General features: G+C 34.0%; 3 protein-coding genes, 1 long non-coding RNA gene and 1 pseudogene across 4 annotated transcripts; 2 read left to right on the top strand and 3 right to left on the bottom strand.

The window, feature by feature from the left end:
• Positions 1–534: 534 nt before the first annotated feature.
• On the bottom strand, positions 535–10,338 carry LOC120133901 (annotated as a pseudogene).
• LOC120133904 lies at positions 9,973–24,802 on the top strand. The gene is made up of 3 exons (XR_005517133.1): positions 9,973–10,102; positions 20,820–20,824; positions 24,791–24,802. It is a non-coding gene; the product is annotated as an uncharacterized LOC120133904 (long non-coding RNA).
• Positions 12,297–14,520, top strand: LOC120133900. Its single transcript, XM_039150397.1, has 2 exons — positions 12,297–12,682; positions 13,558–14,520. Exons 1-2 carry the CDS (start codon positions 12,374–12,376, stop codon positions 14,395–14,397), a joined length of 1,149 nt encoding a protein of 382 aa, XP_039006328.1. The 5' UTR covers positions 12,297–12,373; the 3' UTR covers positions 14,398–14,520.
• LOC120133903 (probable CDP-diacylglycerol--inositol 3-phosphatidyltransferase 2) lies at positions 15,057–17,585 on the bottom strand. The gene is made up of 11 exons (XM_039150400.1): positions 17,415–17,585; positions 17,140–17,237; positions 16,913–16,997; positions 16,772–16,821; positions 16,525–16,564; positions 16,341–16,385; positions 16,187–16,252; positions 15,971–16,085; positions 15,825–15,881; positions 15,625–15,723; positions 15,057–15,182 (listed from the first exon to the last, which is right to left on the bottom strand). Exons 2-11 carry the CDS (start codon positions 17,210–17,212, stop codon positions 15,123–15,125), a joined length of 690 nt encoding a protein of 229 aa, XP_039006331.1. The 5' UTR covers positions 17,213–17,237; positions 17,415–17,585; the 3' UTR covers positions 15,057–15,122.
• On the bottom strand, positions 19,290–20,473 carry LOC120133902 (probable BOI-related E3 ubiquitin-protein ligase 3). Its single transcript, XM_039150399.1, has 2 exons — positions 20,123–20,473; positions 19,290–20,040 (listed from the first exon to the last, which is right to left on the bottom strand). Exons 1-2 carry the CDS (start codon positions 20,414–20,416, stop codon positions 19,504–19,506), a joined length of 831 nt encoding a protein of 276 aa, XP_039006330.1. The 5' UTR covers positions 20,417–20,473; the 3' UTR covers positions 19,290–19,503.
• Positions 24,803–25,760: the final 958 nt, after the last annotated feature.

Genomic DNA, 25,760 nt, shown 5'->3' with positions numbered 1-25,760 from the left:
ATTGCGATTTTCCTAATTCGCATTGCGATTTACTTAATCGCGTTGCGATTTACGTATTCGCATTGCGAATTATGAAAATCGCAACGCGAATACGTAAATTTGCATTGCGATTTTCCAAATTCGCATTGCGATAGTCAGTATCGCATTGCGATTTTTCAAATTCGCATTGCGAATTGGGAAAATCGCAACGTGAAATTGGAAAATCGCATTGCGATAGTCATAATCGCGTTGCGAATCTGGAAACTGATTTGCGATAATGGAGATCGCGTTGCGAATTAGCGATTGCATTGCGATTTTGTTGGTCATTTTGGAAAATTCGGAAAAAGTTGGTTAAAATCGTATATTATATGGGATTTTTGGTCACTGAGGTTATTTTCTCATATCTAAAATAATCCGACTGAAAACCCCCCCAAAGAAAATGGTGTAATTTAGGAGTGAAAAAAATTGGTGAGCTAGAGAAACTGTTGGATGGTCAATGCAACTGTTGATTTACGTATAAACTTTAAAGTTGTACGATGGGAAGTGATGGATCGATCCACGAGTGCAAATTCATTTGTCTGACAAAATTATAGAGCTGTTCTTTCATACATACATGACAGTAAATTCTACGTATATAAAAAGAGTACTTTTCACAGGCAACACATACATGGTAATTGCCACTGTCATTCTAACATGAACTAAACTTAGTATAACCCCCCGTACGTCATATTCATTGGAAACACTGCTTGGACGGTGACTCGGTCGACCATCGGTGCTCATAGCTTCGAAACTGGTAAGCCTGAGGCAGAAAACATGATAGATCGATGAAGATGAAGATGTTATAGAGTCACACGTCCTGGAGACTGCAAATTTTTGGAGAGTGATAATGTTTGTAAAATGAATGTAATCTAATGCTTTCGCATTGACGATGCTAGGACATGCAGCAGGAGGTGGAGCGTTCTCATTCAAGAATGGTTCGACTCGGTTTGGATCACCCCAAATTGGATATTCTTTGATCTTGCCTTGTAATGCGGATAGAGGAAGTGTGGGAAGGCTTCGAAGTTAGAACAACAGCTATCGTAGATGAAAACTACAATAACAGATTCTAATTTAAATAACGTGAGAAGCAAGTTATTACCAAGACGTTTAGAGCAGCTAACGTTGCCATCCCTCACGAGTCCACTGCATAAACACAAGGAAAAAAAATTACATTCCAATAGATGACACGAAACCGATAAGTGAATCCTAGCAAACATTACCTTGGAAGCAGAAGCAACGTGTGATACGACAACAACATTCTTCATCTCAGCAAGCCCATGTTTCATGAAAGGTTCATCCTAACACAACACCATTAATGAACAATTATGTACTAACCTAAGGTTGGTTTTCGTGCGGTCGGTTGATTTGAGATTCAAAAGTTTGTAAACTCACCTCAAAGACATCAAGACCGACTCGAAACATAGGATTTTGCTTCAGATGCTCAACAAGAGCTGCTTCATCTACCACTGGGCCCCTGCTACAGTTCACAAGGATTGCTTCATGCAAAATTATAGTCCAATTCATATTTCCTCAGGCAAGACATATTTTCAAAGTTAAGGACAAAGAAGTTCTTAATCACCTTCTTCATTGTTGCGAGGCTATCTTTGTTAACCAAATGGTAGGTTGTTTTATCCAAGATCGGGTGAAGACTTATCTACAAAAAGAACAAGTATCAATATCTCTCAACTGACAGCATAATTCAAACTTGCACTTCGAAACAACGTTAAGCATTCTAAGCAAACAAAATCCTACCACATCTGCCTCCCGGAGCACCTCATCCATAGTCGATGCTCTTTTCCAGTAAACAGGTTGCTCTCCGTTGTTTTTCAAGAACTCGCCATAATCTGCATTGAGGAAACATATAAGCATCATAAAAAATGAACTGAAAACTCGGCAGCTTGCACAAAATGTTCCAAGACATACCCGTGACAAATTTCTCTAGCCGTGTTGCTAAATCAAGTTCATTTTAAACCCTTCAACCTGTTAAAATATGGGCAAAAAAAATGGCTCCCATCAATGCATCAAAGTTGGACCAAAAGTAGAATATGCCTTGGAAAAGAATGCTTTCCATTGCACTCTTATGTGGTATGTTGCACAACATCAAAAACTGCATCAAAGACTTACTAACCCGACCATCATTTCTATTTATATTCAATGCTACAAAGATGTGTATCCTCCAAGAATGTCGAATAACTTATCTGATTCAAACCTATGTACATGAAATCCTGTGCATAATTTAGAAAGAGATTACCATCATTCTGGCATATGCAGATCCAATACGACCAGCTCCAATTACACCAACTGTCTGTCCTTTAAGCAAGTTTCCCACAAACTTGTAAGAGACATAAGTGGAATTGGACAACCATGATGTAAATAGCATTTGAGTTTATCATCTATGCTTAGACGTAATATATATATATATCATAGTTCGTGGATATACATATGAGGGAGCCATCCATCATATAAGCCTGCTGTAACACCCTCAACCCGTACCCGACCCGGATACGAGTCCGAGGTGTCACATTGACTTTTCAAACTTTGACTATTGACAAAAAATAAGGAAATTTAAAACTTTCATTAAAATAACATTGTTACTTTTCACAAGTTAACCAAAACAAGACAAAACTGATCAGAGCATTTGTAACAGACACTTTTCTTACATGCCAACACTATACACGACAAAAGACATACTTTATCCGTTACTTCTGATCTGATCTTCTAGCAGTGCTGCTGTTCTTGCCACCCTATTTCCGCTCTTCCTGATTCTTGGTACCTACGTGTAAATCACTTACACGCTAAGTCATAGACTTAGTGAGGCATATAAATATAATAATAATGCATTCAGTATGAACATTAACATGCAATCTATCCATTCAATCCTGTCGTATACAATTCAATGTAAACAATAATAATATGGTAACATATAACTATAACAATGTAATTACCTTTGATAACCTTTTATAGGCCCATGTACATTTTTGAGAACTCAAGGTATTCGAGTTCATTGAGGTTGTGCACTATGTTGTCACCACAACTCGTATGGGTCCCACTAGGGGCTATGAAATTTTGTCCCGAATGACCTATATATTGTATTTGCCACCACTCCTTAAGAACCATATACATATTCCAGTGGATCAAATCTGTCTCAAAAGACACTGTAAATGTTTCAAAGAATACATATATGTCCCGAAGGACCACATCGAACCCTCGACTCTTGGCATGCCAACTATACCTATAGCTCTCATATCGTATATCATGGGCATTATTCTTATATTTCATATGTTCATGTATTCATGTCATTTCTCTTGTAATCATATAACGCATATCACTTACCATGTCACATGTGCATTTAAATCTATTCACATATATCATTTATCAAATCATATGAACATATATACTTTATGCATGTATCATAATAATTATCATGTATGCATGTTCATAACTATTATGATATGAAAATCAGCCTAGGAATTAGACTTATCACAAGTCTTATTCCATTGTACCATACTTCTAATATGTACTCACCTTAGCCTTGCTTTGACTCGATTTTAATCATTCGATTGTTGTGGAATAAGATTATGCTCTAAATCTACATAGTAATACAATGATACTTATCAGCATACAGATTGATATATTTCAAGCTATAAATCCTTAGGCTAAAAGAAAGCTATTTTCATTTCTTATTGAAGGTATGCATCGATGCACTATACCATGTATCGATGCATCCCTTGACGGGTGCATCGATGCACTACCCATGCATCGGTGCATAAATCCTATTCGATGTTTGTATTTTAAGCAGGTGCATCGATGCACCTTCAACAAATTTTGGGATTTTCTCTTGATGCATCGATACACTTTGAATGTGCACCGATGCACTCTGCTCAGAATTCATATCTTGAACCCAAAAACTTATCCATTTCAGCTATCTTTCATGTTTCATCCCCTTTTATATTCTTAACTCCAATACACATACTTAAACCAATTTATACTCATTTATTTCATCTTAAACCTCAAAATCCTATCCTCCTTGTGAAATCCAAGAATTATACCAACTTTGTAACATGATTTAATTCAACTTCTAACCTTTAATATATCTTAACTAGATTGATGACAAGTAAAATTTAACTTCCAATTATATATATGAACTCTATTCCAAAATTTCATTCAAAAACCTCTAATCTTTAATCTCTTCTAACTCCATCATCCTTTGATTTTAAGATAACCTAAGCTTTCCTTAAGCTTAGTTATCATCTAATAATCAAAACCCAATCTTAAATTTAACAAGAAACTCAATAATCAGAAAACTCACATTTGTTTTCCTTTACACATACAAGGAAGAAAGAAGAAGAAGAGAACTCTAGAAGCCTTTGGTGTTCTCTCCTTTTCAACTCACGTGTACTCATATATATCATTTCTTTAACTAATTTTCCTTGCAAATGACTCTTTTTCCCTTCCATTCATTCTTCTTTTCAATTCAATCCTAAACAATCATTTATATATATATATCTTTATACTATTCATTCATTCTATTTTAATCACCAAAATTTGAAACTTTCCAATTTAGTCACTAACCCGGTATTGAGGATGTTACAACTCTCCCCCCCTAAAAAAAATCGTCCTCGAATTTTCACTGAACATATTAATAAGAACATATCTTTTAATGTTCTCTTGTTGCTTTCTCCACTTTATTCCTTACGCAATTGCAACTAATGATTTGCCTTCAATTTCCAAGTAACTCAATCCATTTCGATCTTTTCTCTTATTTGGTTATACACCTACTTTTGACCGTTGAAAATCAATTTCCAACCAATGACTTACTTTTGCCTCCATTCTCATCACTTTATATCATAAATCAATCTATTTATTCATTAATCTCTAATTACCTTATAACAATAACTCAAACTCTTATTCTATCATCATTTGACCAAAGTACAACCTTAAATCTTCTTCAAATTTGATTAAACATACATTTTACAGAATCAAACAATCTTTTCATAACACCATCTACCATTTCCTTACTTTCATATCCACTTATAATTCACACTTTACACCATTTTCCTTTAATTTCCCTATCTATTACTCCTTTATAAATCACTATCATACCACTTTATTATTTAACTCATTTCTTCCAATAAAACATACCCCACCATCAAACCATTCATATACTATACATTCTTCCCAATCAAAAATAATTCGTCCTCCATTTCCTTAACTTATCAAACCTTCATTCTCACTTATCCATAATACAATTTCCTTGGTTTACATTCAAACATTCCATTTACCTTTGTCTTATAAACTGATTAATGATGCACATATTTTCCAATTCTCCCAAAATAATAGTATCCATCACTTATTCTTTTAATATTCCCCTAATAACACCCATTCCTTCTACCTTATCTTGTCACTGAAGTAAAGAAACTACTTTATTTCAGAACGATAAAAATCCTCTAATTCTATAGTTTCCAATCTTACTTCAAATCATTTGAATAATAATTTCATCAATTTAACATGGAATTCAATTCTCTAAATTCTAATGGAACATTCTCAACATATCTTATTTATCCCAATATTGTACCCTAATAAATTTGTCACTTCCACATCACTATAAATAACTTATAATTGAATTCTCAATTCTCACATCAATTCACTATTAATATATAAATATGCAAGTCCAAATCAATCAATATCATAACATATCTATTACATAATAAAAGGTACCTGTTATAATCTCTGGATCATCAAAATCTTCATTAGTATTCATATTATACACTCGAGCAGTGGAACGTATTTCCTGTTGAGTAGAGGATTCAGGTTGACTTCTACCTCTTCCTCTACTTCTTCCTCTTTGAGACATCGAAGCAGATCGCTCCGACTGTATTGGTTCTCATATTCCCAATGGACAATCTCTCATGAAATGTCCCACTTCACCACAACGAAAACAAGCTCCAGTAACTACCCTACACGTTCCGCTATGGCTTCTTCTATAAATTTCACATTGTCTAATTTGACTCTGCTGTGCTCGTCCATCACCAGACCCTACAGATTGAGTCTGTCTAGCTCTAATCTGATTTGATTCTCTTGCAACGGATGCCATCGACTCTGATTGTGCTGGAGATCGGAAACCAAAATCTCTACTTCTCTTAGGTGGTGCAAAACTTAATAAAGCCCCAGTTCTTTTAGATGGTTGGGTTCTTTGATTCCCAAACCTTTCATTTTGAGCTCTCTCTAAGGCTTTAACACGATTTAATACATCTTGAAACGAGGATAAGTTCAACACTATCAGCATCTCTTTAAACTTGGGTGTAAGCCCTCAACAAACCACTCGCAAGCATCTTTCTCTGTAGGCACTAACTCTGCTGCAAAACGACTTAATTTATTAAATTCACACTCATACTCATATACAGTGCGGTCTAATTGCTTCAGGTTCAAGAATTCTTGCTTCATTTGCCTGATAAACTGGTCTCCTATATATTTGTGTTTGAACTCTTTTAAGAACAAGGACCAATTCACTTCATCACTTGTCATTCTCAGAGTGACGTTTGTCCACCAGATTCTCGCTTACCCACGAAGCAAAGAGACCACTCCATCTAACTTCTCTACATTAGAACAATGGATACCATCTAACATAATTTTTACATCATTAAGCCAAAGGTCCGCAACAACATGACCTTCTTCGGCTTCACCTTTAAACTCTGGAGCTCCTAAACCCTTCAACTCCTTTGCAACATTCATTCTAGGAGTTGAAGTAGCAGGAGGTTGGAAACGCGTCAATACCGCATCTAATATTCTAAAGAACACATCTTGACCAGTTACAGGCACTTCAGAAGGTGTCTGTTCTTCACCTTGCCTGGCCAGGGCAGGTGAATTACTACTTTCAGCGGGCCTATCATCTCCCGCTTCACTTCTAAAGCTACCATGTCCGGACATCTATAAGAACATAACCATATCGTTCTATTAGCAAAACAATATACTTACTATTATATCAGATCAGAAGTTTTCACTATTTTGTTGGCATGAATACTTTATAGGACACTCTAGACTCTGGTTTATGCCGAGAATCGACTAAATCGTAGCTTTGATACCATTAAATGTAACACCCTCAACCCGTACCCGACCCGGATACGAGTCCGATGTGTCACATTGACTTTTCAAACTTTGACTATTGACGAAAAATCAAGGAAATTTAAAACTTTCATTAAAATAACACTGTTACTTTACACAAGTTAACCAAAACAAGACAAAACTGATCAGAGCATTTGTAACAGACACTTTTCTTACATACCAACACTATACACGGCAAAAGACATACTTTATCCGTTACTTCTGATCTGATCTTCTAGCAGTGCTACTGTTCTTGCCACCCTATTTCCGCTCTTCCTGATTCTTGGTACCTACGTGTAAATCACTTACACGCTAAGTCATAGACTTAGTGAGGCATATAAATATAATAATAATGCATTTAGTATGAATATGAACATGCAATCTATCCATTCAATCCTGTCGTATACAATTCAATGTAAACTATAATAATAAGGTAACATACAACTATAACAATGTAATTACCTTTGATAACCTTTTATAGGCCCATGTACATTTTTGAGAACTCAAGGTATTCGAGTACATTGAGGTTGTGCACTATGTTGTCACCACAACTCGTATGGGTTCCACTAGGGGTTATGAAATTTTGTCCCGAATGACCTATATATTGTATTTGTCCCGAAGGACCACTCCTTAAGAACCATATACATATTCCAGTGGATCAAATCTGTCTCAAAAGACACTGTAAATGTTCCAAAGGATACATATATGTCCCGAAGGACCACGTAGAACCCTCAACTCTTGGCATGCCAACTATACCTATAGCTCTCATATCGTATATCATGGGCATTATTCTTATATTTCATATGTTCATGTATTCATGTCATTTCTCTTGTGATCATATAACTCATATCACTTACCATGCCACATGTGCATTTAAATATATTCACATATATCATTTATCAAATCATATGAACATATAGACTTTATGCATGTATCATAATAATTATCATGTATGCATGTTTAAAACTATTGTGATATGAAAATCAGCCTAGGAATTAGACTTATCACAAGTCTTATTCCATTGTACCATACTTCTAATATGTACTCACCTCAGCCTTGCTTTGACTCGATTCTAATCCTTCGATTGTTTTGGAATAAGATTATGCTCTAAATCTACATAGTAATACAATGATACTTATCAGCATACGAATTGATATATTTCAAACTATAAATCCTTAGGCTAAAAGAAAGTTATTTCCATTTCTTATTGAAGGTATGCATCGATGCACTACACCATGTATCGATGCATCCCTTGACGGGTGCATCGATGCACTACCCATGCATCGGTGCATAAATCTTATTCGATGTTTGTATTTTAAGCAGGTGCATCGATGCACTCCTTATGCATCGATCCATTAATGGCATTCGATGTTCATTTAATTTAAATGAGTGCATTGATGCACTCCTTATGCATCGATGCACCTTCAACAAATTCTGGGATTTTCTCTTGATGCATCGGTACACTTTGAATGTGCACCGATGCACTCTGCCCAGAATTCATATCTTGAACTCGAAAACTTATCAATTTCAGCTTAAATCTTTCATGTTTCATCCCCTTTTATATTCTTAACTCCAGTACACATACTTAAACCAATCTATACTCATTTATTTCATCTTAAACCTAAAAATCCTATCCTCCTTGTGAAATCCAAGAATTATACCAACTTTGTAACATGATTTAATTCAACTTCTAACCCTTAATATATCTTAACTAGATTGATGACAAGTCAAATTTAACTTCCAATTCTATATATGAACTCTATTCCAAAATTTCATTCAAGAACCTCTAATCTTTAATCTCTTCTAACTCCATCATCCTTTGATTTTAAGATAACCTAAGCTTTCCTTAAGCTTAGTTATCATCTAATAATCAAAACCCAATCTTAAATTTAACAAGAAACTCAATAATCAGAAAACTCACCTTTGTTTTGCTTTACACGTACAAGGAAGAAAGAAGAAGAAGAGAACTCTGGAAGCCTTTGGTGTTCTCTCCTTTTCAACCCACGTGTACTCATATATCCTTTCTTTAACTAATTTTCCTTGCAAATGACTCTTTTGCCCTTCCATTCCATCTTCTTTTCAATTCAATCCTAAACAATCATTTATATATATATATCTTTATACTATTCATTCATTCTATTTTAATCACCAAAATCTGAAACTTTCCAATTTAGTCACTAACTCGGTATTGAGGATGTTACATCTGCCCTCATGAACTCATCTGCTTCAACGATTCTTCTAGCAGCTGCTAAAGAAAGTGAACCTGCTAGCTCTGCTGTTGTTTCTGTGAGTACCCCCTACACCAAATTAGCAGTTTAGCACTAGCATTAGCACAACATTTCTACCCCAAAATTACTGAAACAACTTTGAAACCATTTTCCACACGGTAAAAAGCTTCCATTTCCTATATGAACAAGATAGGTATGTATTAGTGACTACTTAGGCTGCAAGTTTATTTATTGTTTTAGCATTACAGTTCACTGTCTGACATATGATCCATTATCGAACACAAGGGGCTTAGCACTCATTAAGGCGATGGAAACATACCCAAATATGATTAAACTAGCCTATTGAAAATCAGAATACAAAGGTGAAAAATACAGCTATCTGCAACTATGTGTGAAACTGAACTTACAGGAGTATTGCCAACAGCAACACCATACTTGTTAGCAGCATTAACATCAACATTGTTGTAACCAACAGCCATGTTACTGAAAGATTTGCCTCCTGCTCTGCTTAAGGCCGCGAATAAAGTGTCCCCCCGGTCTTCAGTTAACTGTAAACACAAATTCCCAACTTAAAAAACACAAAAAAAGAAAACACTTATAATTAAAACCGAAGTCCCATGAAGAATTCACCTGTCCAATCACCCCATCGAACTTATCGCCAATCAAAGCAATGATATCGTCAACAGAAAGAATTGTTTTCTTCTCGGTACATATCTGAAAAGAAAATCGGATTCCATCAAAAGAAGAAGAAAAGAGTTTACCTGACTAGGCAAACGAAGACAGAGGATTTAGAGAAGAGAAATGCGTAATTACTTCGACACTGCAATCTTGCTCGATCAAGAGGTTGATCCATCGAGTTCCAGGCATGGGTTTTGTGCTGATAACTCTGTATTTCCCATTTGGATTCAACACTTCGATCGAAACTGGCTTCGCCATTGAAACTAGTCACTGAAAAAAACAGAGCGGAGCTGGAAACTGAGTTTTTTAAATTTCAGTTTACTCTGTTTCTTGCTTTTATAGCAATGGTTGGGTGTGGTGAGGGACACTGAATTAAAATGGTCTGCAATGGGATCATTGGTGAAATGAAGAAATTTGTTGAGTCTGAATCGTCGGTGTTGGGTGATAATCATGTGGAGCAAGATAAGATTGTTGGTTTGTAGATTTTGATTCCTTTTGGTTTTGGATAGAAGGATGGACTGGTTGGGGCTGCGGTGAGTGTTGGGATGATGCTTTTGGTTTTGTGGTATAACTTAATTGCTGACATGTCTTTTGCATATGGGTGACACGTATGAGAACCATATATATGTTTTTCTCAAATGACGGAAATAGCCTACGATTAAGTGGACAAATTATAGATGACCAATTAAAAGAGAGAATTAGAGTGTAGATGAATAAAGTCTTCGATTAATTGTTCGTAAAAAAATCGTATAATATTTGTTTATATTTATTTATTACGTTAAATAAACGATTATAAATAATATTTTTCATGTGCATTTAATAAATAAATAAACATGAACAGAAGTATATTCAGTTTATTTATATTTATGAATAAGTTCCTTTTGCATATAAGGTCATATATGTTCAAACACTCTCGATCATTTGACAATAAACACTCATACATTGCATACGCGGTGCTCAAATCCGAAATCTAAAGGGATAACAACAAATCTATGAGCCACTTAAACTGCTTAGTTCGTATAATTAAATATAATTTTAATAAAATGATATTTGCTACTCGGAAATTAAAACTTATTTTGAATTTAAAAAATATTGACAGTTTCACCGATTTTATTAAAATTACCAACAGCGATTTAATGTCAAATAAAACTGAACATAAGTTGGAATAAAAAGAATTTAAAACAAAAATTTTAATTTCTTTTTTCCAAAATAAGTGTACAAGAGAAAACAAAGGCCAACTTGAAACGGACTAAAACCGAAGAAATTTAGAATGGAAATTTCTTTTTATAAAAAAATTACTCAAAAATATGCCAGTACGTTAATACGAATTATTTATTTTATTAAATAAAATTTTACAAATATATTTTGAACCTAAAATATTTATTTTTTTTCTGATAAAATATAGTATACATTAAAAGGGTTTTAATAACCAGCCTGGTATCGACTGAAATTAAAAAGTTTAAAAGCTAGCCTGACCCAATTACAAGAACGGGCCGCAACAACTTGCACGGGTGTGCCGTGCGTGTGGGGGGAGTGGGCTAGCGCGAGAACCGTATGCCGTATGTATGTGTGAGGCCGGAGAAGATTTTTTCTTGAAAAAATTAAAAATATTATCAAATATAAAACTCATCTAAGGACTATACTTTTTATTATTATTAATTTTTATGATTAAGTTGGATCTTTTTAATTTTTTTAACACCAATGTATTGGATAATATTTAATTTTTTTAACAACTGCAAATCTTTCTCCCATTTACTTTCACTCTAATTGATTTGTGACACATGTCATTAAAATTAGGATCAAATTAGTAGATTGTATAAGTATTGGGGATCAAATATATAATTATATTAATTTTATTAATTATTAAATCAATCCTTCGATTAGATGTTATCTGCAGGTGACTTTATTGATTTTATTTAAATAGTTAAGTGGTCCGATTGATAAAATTTAAAAAATAGATGGTTAAAGTGAAAGAGAGACAATAGTTAAGTGATCATATGTATAATTTACCCATTGTTTTAATATTTCATCAAAATAATATATAATTTTTTGGTTAAATAATATATAATTTTAATGGGAGAAGCATAACCCAAACAACATTTTTGTTAGAATTTGATTGGTTCTCTAAATTGTGAGATTAAATTTTGGAGAAAATTCAAAATACTAATAAGGTAGGGTTTAGTCAAAATATATACAAAGATGAATTTTAGAACTAAATATAATCCCCATTTTCATTTTTCAGTTAAACCCCTTATTTTCTGCCTTCCAAAACTTTATCTTCAACAAATTCCAAACTTTCTCTGCTAAAATCTTAATCTTTTTAAAGCCTTAAAATTTACAGGGAAGCCATGGAAAGGCTTCTGTACTCTTCTTCTCCAACCCCTTCGGAGATCTCTCGAAAGCCCTCTCCTTTTCTACGTCGACTCGGTATATTCGGCTCTCCTAAACTCTGTTTCGTTCCTTCACTCACTCGGCCACAACTCAAGCGAACCATCTCAGTTTCATGCAAGGCCGATAATAACCCGTCTCATTTTTCTTATCCCCGATCCACTCCCAGCAATGAATGGCCTTCACCGGGATCTCCGCGAGTCGACTCAGCAACACCCACTTTCAATTTTCTCAAGCTTATTGCAATCAAAGCCTCTGCACAAAGAAAGGTATATAGTCTATACAAGTTTTTTTTTATTATTTATAGAATTACTGCAAGTTTTTCCCCTTGCATTTATCGATGAAAGAAAATAGAAGAAATATTTGAGGAGTTTTCAGGGTTTTTATTTTGTTATCACTTCAATTGAACTTAAGAAATTCCGAAATTTGTGTTTAATTATCGTATTGGAATATTTTTTTATTTGAGTGCAAAGGTCGACTAAGTGAATACTCGATTAAGGATTTCTAGTTATAGAGTGAAGAATCATAAACAGGGAACTGGATATTGAGTTTCAATTACCTCAGTTTTTTGGTTCTAGCTGGTACAGTCAAATAGATTCCAATTTAGACATTAATGATTTATGCACACATTTGCAAATTTAGACCAATCAGTTAAGTAGATTAGAATAATGGACTGGAACCAGCTTTAGTAAGAGTCTACTATTTTTGCAACTTCTTGTTAAATGAATTAGGTCTGGCCGAACTTCGCGAAAAGCTGAAGAAGAGTTCTACTTTGCTCATGTACAGCGGCAAAGCATCCGTGTCATTTGTGTAGAGCTTATCATACCATGAGCTGATTAAAATTTTATTGCTGTTACCATTACAGCTACTGATATTGCTAGTGGTTGATTGTGTAGTTTTTTATCATAGGTAGAACTCGTGCATTTTTAAATATGATTCATTCACTATTGCCGACTACCATGATTCTGAGATCTGGGTAGATGAAAGGCAGAACGGCCTATACTATGAATAGATGTAATTTAATCTGAAAATCCCTGTCAAAGCTGGCATCCCATGACTGGGGGATATTTTGTTATGCATTTGTCACATTTAGCATAGCATTTACAGTTTATTAGGTATTAAATTCTCTGTGAAAACTTTTCAGGGAATCACAGCTGGGACGTTTATAGCACTCTCTGCCATTATCATGTTATTGATCCAACCAATTTTTGCACCAGCAGCTTTTGCAACTTTTCAAACTGGCGTTAAAGCCGGTGGAACTGCAGCTGCTGCAGTGGGAGGGAGAGTAATTCGTGCTGAATTAGTAAGTAGCGCGGTGTCCGGTTTCTTTGCTGGTTGCTTACACACCCTTTCAGGGCCTGACCACCTTGCTGCTTTGGCTCCACTATCTATTGGTCGGACTCGAATGGAAAGCGCTGTTGTTGGAGCTCTATGGGGTTGTGGCCATGATGCTGGTCAGGTTATTTTTGGTTTACTATTTCTACTACTAAAGGATCGCCTCCACATTGAAATTATCCGGACTTGGGGTACAAGGGTGGTGGGCTTAACATTGCTTGTTATTGGGGCTATGGGTATAAAAGAAGCTTCAGAAGTTCCTACTCCTTGTGTGGCCTTAGAAAATGGTGACTTTGATGTTAGCGTTTACGAGGCACTTGAAAACCCGATAGTAGGGAAAAAGAAGATTGGTTTTGCTACTTTTGCCACAGGGATTGTTCATGGATTGCAGCCAGATGCACTAATGATGGTTTTGCCAGCACTTGCTTTACCGTCTCGCCTGGCTGGTGCTGCATTCCTAATAATGTTCTTGCTTGGAACTGTGGTAGCAATGGGAAGTTATACTGTGTTTATAGGCTCTTGCAGTCAAGCATTAAAGGATAGGGTTCCCAGAATTACTGAAAAACTTACATGGGCTTCTTCTCTTGTAGCCATTGCTCTTGGAGTAGCCATCATCGTAAGCCAATTTTTCGGATTTAGTCTCTATTGATCTACCTGACACTCCATCAAGATATTCACCCCAGCTTCTTTAGAACTTAGTGAAGATGTTAGAAAGCATATTCGGATTTATTTTCAGCAATATTTTATCTGAGAAGCATCTTTGCACCAATTACCTTTTGTTGTTTCATTGTAGTAGAACTGTTTGGAAAAATTCTTCTATTACTACGGTTAGAATATCGAGTTTGTTATGCCATAAGTTATATTTCTTGAATTATCTATGCTAGTTTACATCAAAACAATGGCTATCCAAGCAATAAGGTAAAAACACTTATGTCCACTTGTCACGAGATCATTACTCTTTTTTCCATTATACAATGTTGGATAAATGCACCCACTTTGCTCGAGTGATGCCAAAAATATTCGAAGCGAAGTGAGCAACATATTGTGCTCTAAACTTTGCTTAGACTATTTCTATTTTCAAATACTTCCATTGTCAACTGAGATTTGAGCAAAACACTTACCATTCATATTCGTATTCATATTTGAACACAGCTAAATTTAAAATTAAACCGCTTGGATTTCAGTTTCAAGAAATCTGAACCTACATCTCAAGTCTCAACCCAAAAGAAACAGAAAAAATCAAGGATGCCTTCTCACCCTGAACAAATATTTATTTGGAAAAGGAGTCATCAGTGTCAACATCTATACCTTAACGTCATGGATATATGCACTCGATGCTAGAAACAAAACTCTGCTCTCGGAAACTCGAATCAGTTATGACTTCTGCTTTTTTTCAGTGTCATAAAGCACACATGCGTCTGCTGCCGTCTTCATCTGAAAACCACCAAATAAACTCCACTAAGATCCAGATCATACAACAGTTTAATTGGTGTGATGCTCGAGCAAAATCAATAAAAACCTCAAGCATTTCATTGGTTAATTAGGAATTAACTAATATAAACTGAGAACTTTTTCTGTTTCAATCGGAACCAGTGGTGTTTCTAATGGAAACTAACTTATGTTTTATCTTAATAGCTGATCTAGGAAGTTCAGCTCAAGATCAAATTAAAGTACAGCTCAAAATGCAAGTATCTTTTTTCATGTCACGTTGAATACCAAGTATTCATACATCCATATAAAGTCTAGCATCAATTCGATTCCCCATCTTATATATCAACCAAGTTAGACCATCTGAAGAACCATTACAACAATTTGACTGGAAGTGTGGAATTAAATTGATGCAAGTTCGAATAAGTTATAAAGCATATGTGGCTACCTGTATAATATTGATGACCTGCTTGATTGAACACCCAAATAAGCTGATACCAACAAGAATAGAAAGAGGTGAATGTTCTTTCAAGGTAGTCACTACAACCTGAAATGAAAAAAAAAACATCAAAGCAGTTAGAAATCAAAACGCAAAGGGATCTGCTCTTTAAATGGGAAAGGAAGCATTACACAAGAATCCAGACTCACATCCATCAAATCTTCAGTATGGTTTTTCGAAATAAGAAACAAGGCTATGTAAAGAACCTGTAAAACTCAAGATTTCTTGATCAATACACAAGTACCAAAAAACATGTCAATGTAAATGGTGGAAATGATTTAAAATTTATAATTACCTCGCAAGCCACACAACAATAACCCATAAACATCCTGTTTCCATAGTAAAGCTTGAAAAGCCAATTGGAGCTATCTTTCACATCTTTATGACTAGCCTTACCTACTAGAAATGAACTGCAACATAAATATGAAGAGTTAACAAGTAAAGACATACCTGAGTTTTTTTTATATAAAAAAATAGGAATGAAATATGTGTTTCAAGGAAAAGCAGCAACCTGTACATCTGCAGCCAGTGGCTAGCAATATCTAGGGCTAGCAAAGACAAGAAAACCAAGCTAGGCCTGCGCAAAAAACGTGACAGATATAGCAGGATGCAAGTATATCAATTTGGCAATATAAATACAAACGAATGAATGGAAGAAAACTTACATATACACTTGAGAAAGTATAACCAGTAGGCAAGCAGTGCTAATCCTGAATTACAGAATCGAGAAGAACCACTATGTAAACAACTATGTAATTCAAAGTTTCTACCAGCATTTACTGAAAAAAGACTATATATGTGTAAGGTATCCCAAAAGCTCAATTTCTATCACAGATAGAGATAGTGTACCTATCTGTTACCATGTCCAGAACAGCTCCGAATGTTGAAGCTGAGAAAAAAACAAATCACATTTTGTATCTTAGAGATGCCGTTCCAGTGTGACATACCTTCCTTTTAACATTCCACAAAGAATGATAATTTAAGTAATTAAATTCCTCAATGTGCTATATTTTATCCTAAATTTAGAATGCACACATGCCATCTTTACATTATTACTTGGACTACTTTCACAAATTTTAAAGATTAAAAACCATACCTTGGTTGAATTTGCGAGCACACCAACCATCCACAGCATCACAAACAAAGCTGCAATCCCAAATTTAATCATATTCAAGTCTATCAATTCAATCATTTCTAAAAAGCAGACAAAGCGTCCTATGTTAGATGCAATTCTCACCTTAGAAAATACAGAGCAGAAAAAAGTCTTTTGCTGGAAAAGCATATAGCAAAAGCATAGCAATTCAAGAGAATTCTTATATAACCTACAACCACAAAATGAAAAACGTTTTATTTATTTATTTAAAAAAAACCCAAAGAACCCAAGATGTAATTTTTCATGCATAACCACAGAAAAGCTTTTAAACTCAAAACCTATTAAGAATTCAAAAGTGGAGAAGAACTAACCAATAATATTGGGAATATAAAGATAAACGGAGAGCTGGCTTGGTTTCGGCTTAGGCTTAGACTTGTTGGCCATTGAAATTTATCTATAAGAATCAAACCTGCAAGAAAAAAAAATGGGTTAAAATAAATTGAGAGTAACAATTAGCCTAAATAAGAAGAAATTGGATCTGGGTACGACCTTGAAGAGCAAATAGTTGATGTTTTTTGGGTGAAGTGTAGATCTTTATGAAAGAAAAAAAGAAAAACACGAATCTGAGAAATGTGAAAGCCCTTACCTTTACAGCCAAAGCTTCGAGGTATACAGTTTTTTTTCACGGCCTTTGAACTGATTCCTTGCTTAAAGATTTAATCTTTGTTTAATCACAGTTGGGAAAACAATAATCTTTAAACTTGCTCGTGGAATAATATGATAACTATCTTGTAATCTTTGAAGTTAATAAAATACGGTTCTTCGAGCTTTTTCATACATTGGCTAACTTGGGAAAAGATTATTCTTTTTGAGTAAAATACACAAACAATCCTTCATTTATTCTTGATTATTTAATTATAGCAATTTTTATTAGATAATAAGAGATTCCAGCAAATATAGCAATTAATTGTAGTAAAGTTCGCCTACAATTTGATACCAATCCCAAATGGTGTACACGATATAAATCAAGGGTAAATATACATTTTGAAACCTGAATTTGGTTTTAATGTTCAATTTCACACCTGAACCTTTCTTTGGTCCAATTAAATATTTGAACCTGATTTTTTTAGTTCAAATTAAAAGTTAAAGTTGATTTATTGGCTTAAATTTGTATTTAAACTCTATTTGGCTTAAACTAAAAGTTGATTTCTAGTTAAAAATATTTGAAATAAATTATCATAGTAAACTTGTACCCAAACATAAAAATATTATATTAATAATTTTAAAATTAAGAAATAAATCATTTTAAAAAGTATGATATATTGTATTATACAAAATGATTATAATCCAAACTAATTTTTTAATATTTTACAAAAAAAAAATAGAAATTCAAAACTTATAAAACTTAGATATGAAAAATTCCATACTTAACTTTTTAACATTTAAACAATAGAATCGAGAGATTTATTAATAAGTGAATTTAGATAAATGTGAGCAAAAAAATGATTAACCAATTAAATTTAATGAAATAATCCAATTTAGGCAGTTAACAAATTTGGTTTAAATAAATTTAATTGGTTGATTTTTGGTTTTGGTTTTCTGGTCTAAACAAAATAAATAATTTGGGCATATGTTTTTAGTAGTATTTATCTAATCCAAAAATAAATACTAAGACCAAATCATTAAATACCCAACTTAGGCACTTTTTGATAAATAAAAACTTGGGCCTTTACTCATATTCAACCTAACTTTTGGGGTAAACACAGATGATTTTTTTTATGTTTTTGGTCAATTCAATTTTGGTCATTAGTTTAAAAGAATAATAATTTAGGTCTCTTACGTTAACAGTTTGTTCGATTTTAGTATCTCGACATTAACTCCCGTTAACTCATTAACGAAAGTCTGAGTTAGGAATTAAAAAGTAAAAAAAATCAATGTATTTTCTTCTTCTTCGTCAAGAGCGAGCATCTTCACAAGTCGATCAACACATTGTTGCACTCTTTTGATATTCAATGAAACTCCGTAAACTAATCTTGATTTCAAATAACATAGATGACTTTTATCAATAGGAGAGAACCGAAATCTACAGTCAGAATAAGGTCTGACTTCATGACGGTCGCAGGATCCAGTTACACTTAAGCCGCTCAAAACCGTACATTCATAACCACTTAAAAGATGACTTCAAATGAATTAGTGTGGAAAATCCAATAACATTACTTACAGATTTTTTTTGCCTCTTTTTCACTTCTCCGACATACTATATAATATAAGATTACAAATATATAATTTTTCATTTTTTAATTCCAAATTAAAAAGAAAAATCCTAAAACGAACCTAATATTAAACATAGAATAGCTTGTGATTCTCAAATCTGACATAACGTTCAAAATTATCTCACCAGTGACTGCCAAACCCAGAAATAATAGCCCCAAATAATATCAAAGGATCAGTCTGAATCATACGGAGTAATATATTATTGCAACCAGTCCACCACTACCTAGTCAATAATTTCAAGATCAGATCCCTGTAAATGTCTGTTCAATTCATTTTTCTATTTTTGCTTGTTTAATTACAATGTCTAATATGCCAGTACAACCTAAAAAGGCAACCAAACAAAAAACCTAATGAACATCCACATGGCTTACTTGTTTTCATCCATCATCATCATCATCATCAAGATCAGATCTTTCCCTTTCCTAGCTTTTTTTTTCCATGAATTTTTTTTCTGGTCCTGCCTAGGAAACCAATGCCTCTATGCTACCTTTCTTAGCTGTTTTACAAACGGGGCAAGAATCAAGAAAAACCGCGCAATCCTTGCACGAACAGAGGTGCCTGCACGGGAGAAACAACACGAACGAATCTCGACGATAGCAGCATTTGCAAACCATTGTTCTTTCTTCTTCGTCGTGTTCTTTCCTTCGATAGGCCTGGAAAACAGTGTTGTTGTTTTCCTCAGGTTCGCATTCGCAGCAAGACTCGGCATCGTCAACGCTGTTGTTGAACCGACAAGAGGCTTGCTCCCGTAGCTGTTCGAGCCGGTTGTTCAAAGAGAGAACCATCGCTTCATTCTCTTGCGCCACTCTCTGCCACGCTTGGCTCTCCATCTCGAGTCTTCCCAACAGATTTTGCAGCTCCATTGCTTTGTTCGTCGCCTTTACAATCTCTTCGTCTTTCTGGTTGAGTAAAACACACGCCCTGGTTTCGATCTTCTTCGCCAGTACTGCCAATTGTTGCTTCCTCTGCTCTTGCAGCAACAATCTCAGCCTCTCATTCTAAAATCAAACGAAAAGAATATTAAGAACCCAATTTAGAAGAAATCCCAAGATTGATTTTTTATTCTTTTTTGGTTCTAACCTGTGATTTGATGAACTGGTCAATCTCGTGCCTTTGCTTCTCGACTTGAGAAACCATGTTTTGGCTAAACATCATGGATTCAAGATTCTGGTTCCTTTGCTTCTGGTTTTGTAGATACTGAAATTGCTGCTGCTGATGTTGCAGTTGTTGCAGGTGTGATAACTGATGAACACTTAAACCGTATTGATTGAAACCGGCACCAGCACCGATACCGCAACCATTTTCGATCAAATCCAAAGAACCACAGAATGGAAACCCGATATTATCAGCATACAACTGCGCTTGTACAGCCATGTTCTCCTTGATCTTCAACCACCAAACAAAAACAAACAACGCCTCGAAAAGAAACAATCTTTTTCTTTTAATCCACAAATCTCTTCGCTTTGACCAGATAACAGATGGAAATCTGGAATGGGTTTTTGCAGTTTGGATCAAAGAAACTCAAAGTAGACATGAAAACAAAATGATGGTAAAGGGTGTTGGTGTGTATTTATAAGAGAGAAGGGAAGGGTGAGATCATATAATGGGTTTTGATTTTGATTTTAATTATAATTAAATGAAAAGGCAAGAAAGGAGCGCATAGGATAATATAATAACGATCGTATAGGAATGCAGATGCCACGTAATCGACGTACACATGCAGGTTTTACGACTACACCTATGGAATCAATAATTCAATGTCAAATTCAGAATTTAGAACAAGTGTGTGTTTATATTAAATAATAATCCAACAATTTGAGAGTAACCGAAAGTCTTATTTAACATTGCTGCCACTAAGGAATTTAAACAATCTATCAAGATAAGTGCACTCCGAAATTCATTTATTTCATTATTTTATTCTACCTAGAACCCACGTGGTAAAAATGTTTATTATGTTGTTGTTGGCATTGTAATGTGAAGATAATTGATCCACAACTTTCCTTGTATATTTCAATTATTATTCCCCTCTAAATTTAAAAATTTAGTATCTAACTAAATAATAAATTTTTGAGTATATAGGTCTATTTTTTTTTGGGAGGAGAAAATAAGCTACCTAATTACAATATATTACCCGGAGGAGTTATTGTCTTAAAACATGAAATTTACCGATTCGACTGGAGGATCCAAGAAAACTCAGTAGTCTATGGTTCCGGAGCTGATGATTTTAGCAAGGCTATCAACCACTTTGTTTGCTTCGCAGCTAACATGATTAATTACGACCGTCCAATTTCTTCCCATTAGCTCGAAGATTTTTTTTTGCAACAGTGTGATGGTCACTTCATTTTTTTTTTGTTTCCTTTGGAGTCTATTAGCCACCTCCATGCTATCCACTTCAACAATTACCTTCTGTTCCCCTATTCTACATGCTTGTCGTAACCCTTCATACGCACTCGAAATTGAGTTTTGCTTCCATGACTGAGCATATTTCGACAGATCTAGAGAATCCTAATATCCATTTACCTTCCCAATTACGGATGACTCCTACACATGATGTGAATCCCGTATTGTTGTTACGTGCACCATCCGTATTCAGTTTGCACTAGCCAACTTGGGAAGCTGTCCATGTCTTTGTTTCTTGGTGACTTTGTGTCTTTCTTGCATCGTTTCCTTTTGCTGATAATGTCACTGCTTGGCTATCTTGCTGCATGTGTCGGCTGCGATCCATGACGCTATCTACTCCAATGCTTTATGGATCAAAAGAGCAAGTGTTCTGATGTAGCCATATAGTCCATAAAATGGTTTCGAATAGTATGTCCCACTCTATTTCCTCAATTGCAAAGTACATGTTTTAAGCTTGATCAGACTCATATGGGTATAATAATTAAAAAAAATTATGATACGTAGATTTCTCTACTAGTTGTTTTCTGAAATACTTGTGATCTAAGTATTTAAAACTTCTTTTAACAAGCCATACTAATTAGTGTTTGATCAAATTCAAGACTTGTCTTTGATAGCTTAAAATCAATAACTTTAGTTATTAGATTATCAAATCTCACATTGTTTAGATATTTTTTTTAAGTTTAAATATAATTTTTTAAATATGCATACATTGAGTGATTAAGGATAAGACTCATATACGTACGTTGTTATCGTTGCCCTTCGACTCATGTAAACATGTGTGTTTGACACATATTGTACGTATTTTTTTCTTTTCGGATAAAATTCATCTATTTTTTTTCATTTTTAGCCCTTTTCCCCTCATTTGCATTTTGGCCCATAAGTATGAAATAGAGTATTTTAAAAATTAAATTTTAAGGGATAATATTTAGGTTAAAAAACCAATTTCATGGGGCGTTTTTAGAAATAAATTTTAGCTTATCAAATTCAACAAAAACGAAGGGTTAATATTCATGCACCTCCTCAGTATTATTGCTATAATTAATTATTGTTACAACTACTTTGCTGGTTCATGTAATAATTTATTAAACGGAGTAGATTCAGCTTGCAATTTAATAACTTGTCTTATTTTTATGATATGACTGATTTTTCGTCAATGAGTTGGTGCTTATCGGCTCAATCGAATTAAAACAAGTTGAATCAACATATCACATCATATTATACAAGTTGATAAAATATTTTACATGTTCATGTTAGGGTTAGAGGAAAAAGAGAGAATCTGAAACTGACATAAATAGCAGAAGACAAATTGTTCCTGGAAATGTAGAAAGAAAAACGGATTGATTGGCATCGAGAATCTACAACTTTTTATCCCCCAACATGATCTGTCTCTCCAAACTCACAGATACAAATCCAAAAAATTCACGATAAAACTGTCCAATGTCAGCAAGATTCTAAAGAAAAAAAGAAAACCTCGGTTATGCAAACACAGTTCCCAAGGCCAGATGCAAGTACCGTTACATAATATTGAAAGCGTCATTTCCGTTCCCATTCGTAAAGGAAGCAGAGAGGAAACATGGTGGTAGTGGTGGTGGTGGTGACGAGAGCGAGAAGGGGGTGGACCCTCCACGTGAACATTGCGAAAACACTGAGGGATTCTTCAAGATCAACGCTTTAAACCAAAAGTTCTTACCTTTACTAACCCTATTCTCGTATGTGGTGCCAAGTGTTTTTCACTTGTGCATCTAAAGACCAAAATTACCGTTCTTTTTTTTTCAACTTGAAAATGATTTGTGTCGGGAACAATGTCATTGCTTAATTAGTGGGTCATAACAATCGATGATTAACGCTCTATTCTTTAGGTAAAAAAACGTTTAGGGTTCACATTTCATTTGGACACGTTAAAAATAAGATAAATATAGTTGGTGGCCGTTGTTTTTTATATTAAAATGTCGTTTCGTGATTAGTCTGGGTTTTGATTAAAAATGCAATGTATGGATGGAGCTTTCGTTTCTTGGAAGGTGGGGTTGGGTTTTTCTACGTGCCTTACAACACGCATGCATTGACCCAATCCCCCTTTAATTAAGGTGTGACCATTCATTAATTTTATATTTGTTTATCCCACCCATGAATTGGTGAATGATTAAGAAAGTTGTTTTGTCTAATTAGGGTTTTAGCCCCTCTATTGCTGTAATAGTATCATTAGGTATAAATTAGAATAATACAGAAAAAATATCTAAACTATACGGGATTTGAAATTTTCAGAAATTACAACTACACCCTTAACACCCCCTTGGTTCATCCTTGAAAATAACACTCTTAATTAATGTAATTAAATTAATCACATTTTTTTAAATAGTGTTATATATGTGTGTGTATGATCAAGATTCACTTATACATAGTGTAAAATTTTTAGTTTTACATATTTTTAAAATCGTTGAATGAGTGCAAATAGAGGACTGATATTTTTTTCTTCTGTGAATATCTTCTCATTCTCTGCAGTTAATTTCAACTTTCTATTTTCACTGATTCAACAATCCTAAATAGATGTAAAATTAAAAGTTTAATGTAATGTAAACGAACCTTAAATTACAATACAATAAAGGGATTGTAACCAAAATTAAGTTTTTTTTCTTTTTTTCTAAAAGAATATTTTTGTTTATGTCAATTTTCAAAAACTCGTATCTCAAACGCAAAATCAATTCAATATCCGACCAAACACAAAATTGAACATGTACACCAAAACCCGTTGAAGATCTTGACAATTCAAAACCAAACGTTCAATTATTCATATCCATATAAGTACACAAAGCGAAAAAAATAGGCATTGTGAGTAATTGTTTTTATTAATGGGGTAAGACTTTGAAAGAGACGAGACGGTGACTCGAGGAGTTGTTTGGTTTAGATGACCGAGGGGTTGCTGCCTGCACCGAGCAAAGGGGTAAGGTCCTATCCTTGTTGTGACCCACCAATAAATTTAAAAGTCGTATCTTGTGAATGAGTGAGACTTTCAATGGCTGCCTCTTCAGTTTTTTTTGCCCACAATTTGAGAGTTGAAAACAATGGCTAATTAGACCACTCACTTACACACACACACAAAAACTGTCATTTTGAGGACCACACCAGTCCCTATTGACTGACGCTCTCATGAAATTTTGGGAAACAAATAAATGAATAACAACAAAAGATTGGTTTTTTTTGGGTGTAAGATATGATATTAATTACTCCTTGAGATTGTTCACATGACACAAGCATGATTCTTGCATGAACTGAAAGTGAAGGTAACTTTTTAACAATACACACATCAGCACCCAATTTGAATAGTATGAAAATTAAGACATTTGAATATAGAAAATTTCAGCTTTGGCCTCTCAAAATGTTTTAATTTTATCTCACACTTTTTTAATACAAAATCCGTCTCTTCCAATAATTTTGGCATAATGATAAAAAATATTTCTAATGTTTGATTTAATAATCATTTTAATCTTTGTTATTTTTTAGAGCATTTTGGCCCCCTAACGTTACATTTTGGGGCAAAAAACCCATTCGGAGATGAAAATCGTTAGTCAACAAACGATTAATGCTTAAAAATAGGGATTTTTTACCCTAAAATGAAACTTAGGGACCAAAATGCTCTAAAAGGGAACAAAACTAAAGTGATTATTATTAAGTCAAACATTAGGGATATTTTTACCCTAAAATAAAACATTAGGATTCAAAATACTCAACAAAAAAAAGTAGGAGTCAAAATGATTATTTAATCAACCGCTAGATAATTTTTATCATTATATCAATATTTTTTATGAGAACCAAATGCATTCTAAATGTATTTTGATTATTTAGGTTTGAATTAACCTTCCTAAACTCACATTATCACATTAAATGTATGTAGAAATATGCCTCAATATATACAGGGTAAATTACATTCAAAGATTAGTTAAATATAGATTTGGTAATAAATCGTTCATTTAAAAAAAAGTTACAAACATGTTTATTAATTAAAATATTATTATAAACGGGTTATTTGTGATTGAATATTGAAGGAAATAATAATATGTATTGATATAATAATAGATTTAATTTTCAAACCTTATACAATCCATTAATTTGGTTCTAATTCGAAACAATCCAATAAATTTAATCTTTTGTATTTAAAAAACTCATCATTTTAGTCTTTGTTAATTTCCTAAATTGCATGTTATTTTCTCATAAATGATATATTACTTTCCTGTTATAATAACAATTTAATAGTAACTTATTTGTATTTTATGTTAGAATGAACTTATCCAACTATTGCTTTAATCCTATGAGCTCATTTGGT

Source organism: Hibiscus syriacus, unplaced genomic scaffold (genome assembly GCF_006381635.1).
Source record: "Hibiscus syriacus cultivar Baekdansim isolate YM2019G1 unplaced genomic scaffold, ASM638163v2 tig00110597_pilon, whole genome shotgun sequence".
Classification (NCBI taxonomy): domain Eukaryota; kingdom Viridiplantae; phylum Streptophyta; class Magnoliopsida; order Malvales; family Malvaceae; genus Hibiscus; species Hibiscus syriacus.
The sequence above is the reverse complement of the archived record's forward strand: the minus strand, read 5'-3'. Positions and strand labels throughout refer to the sequence as shown.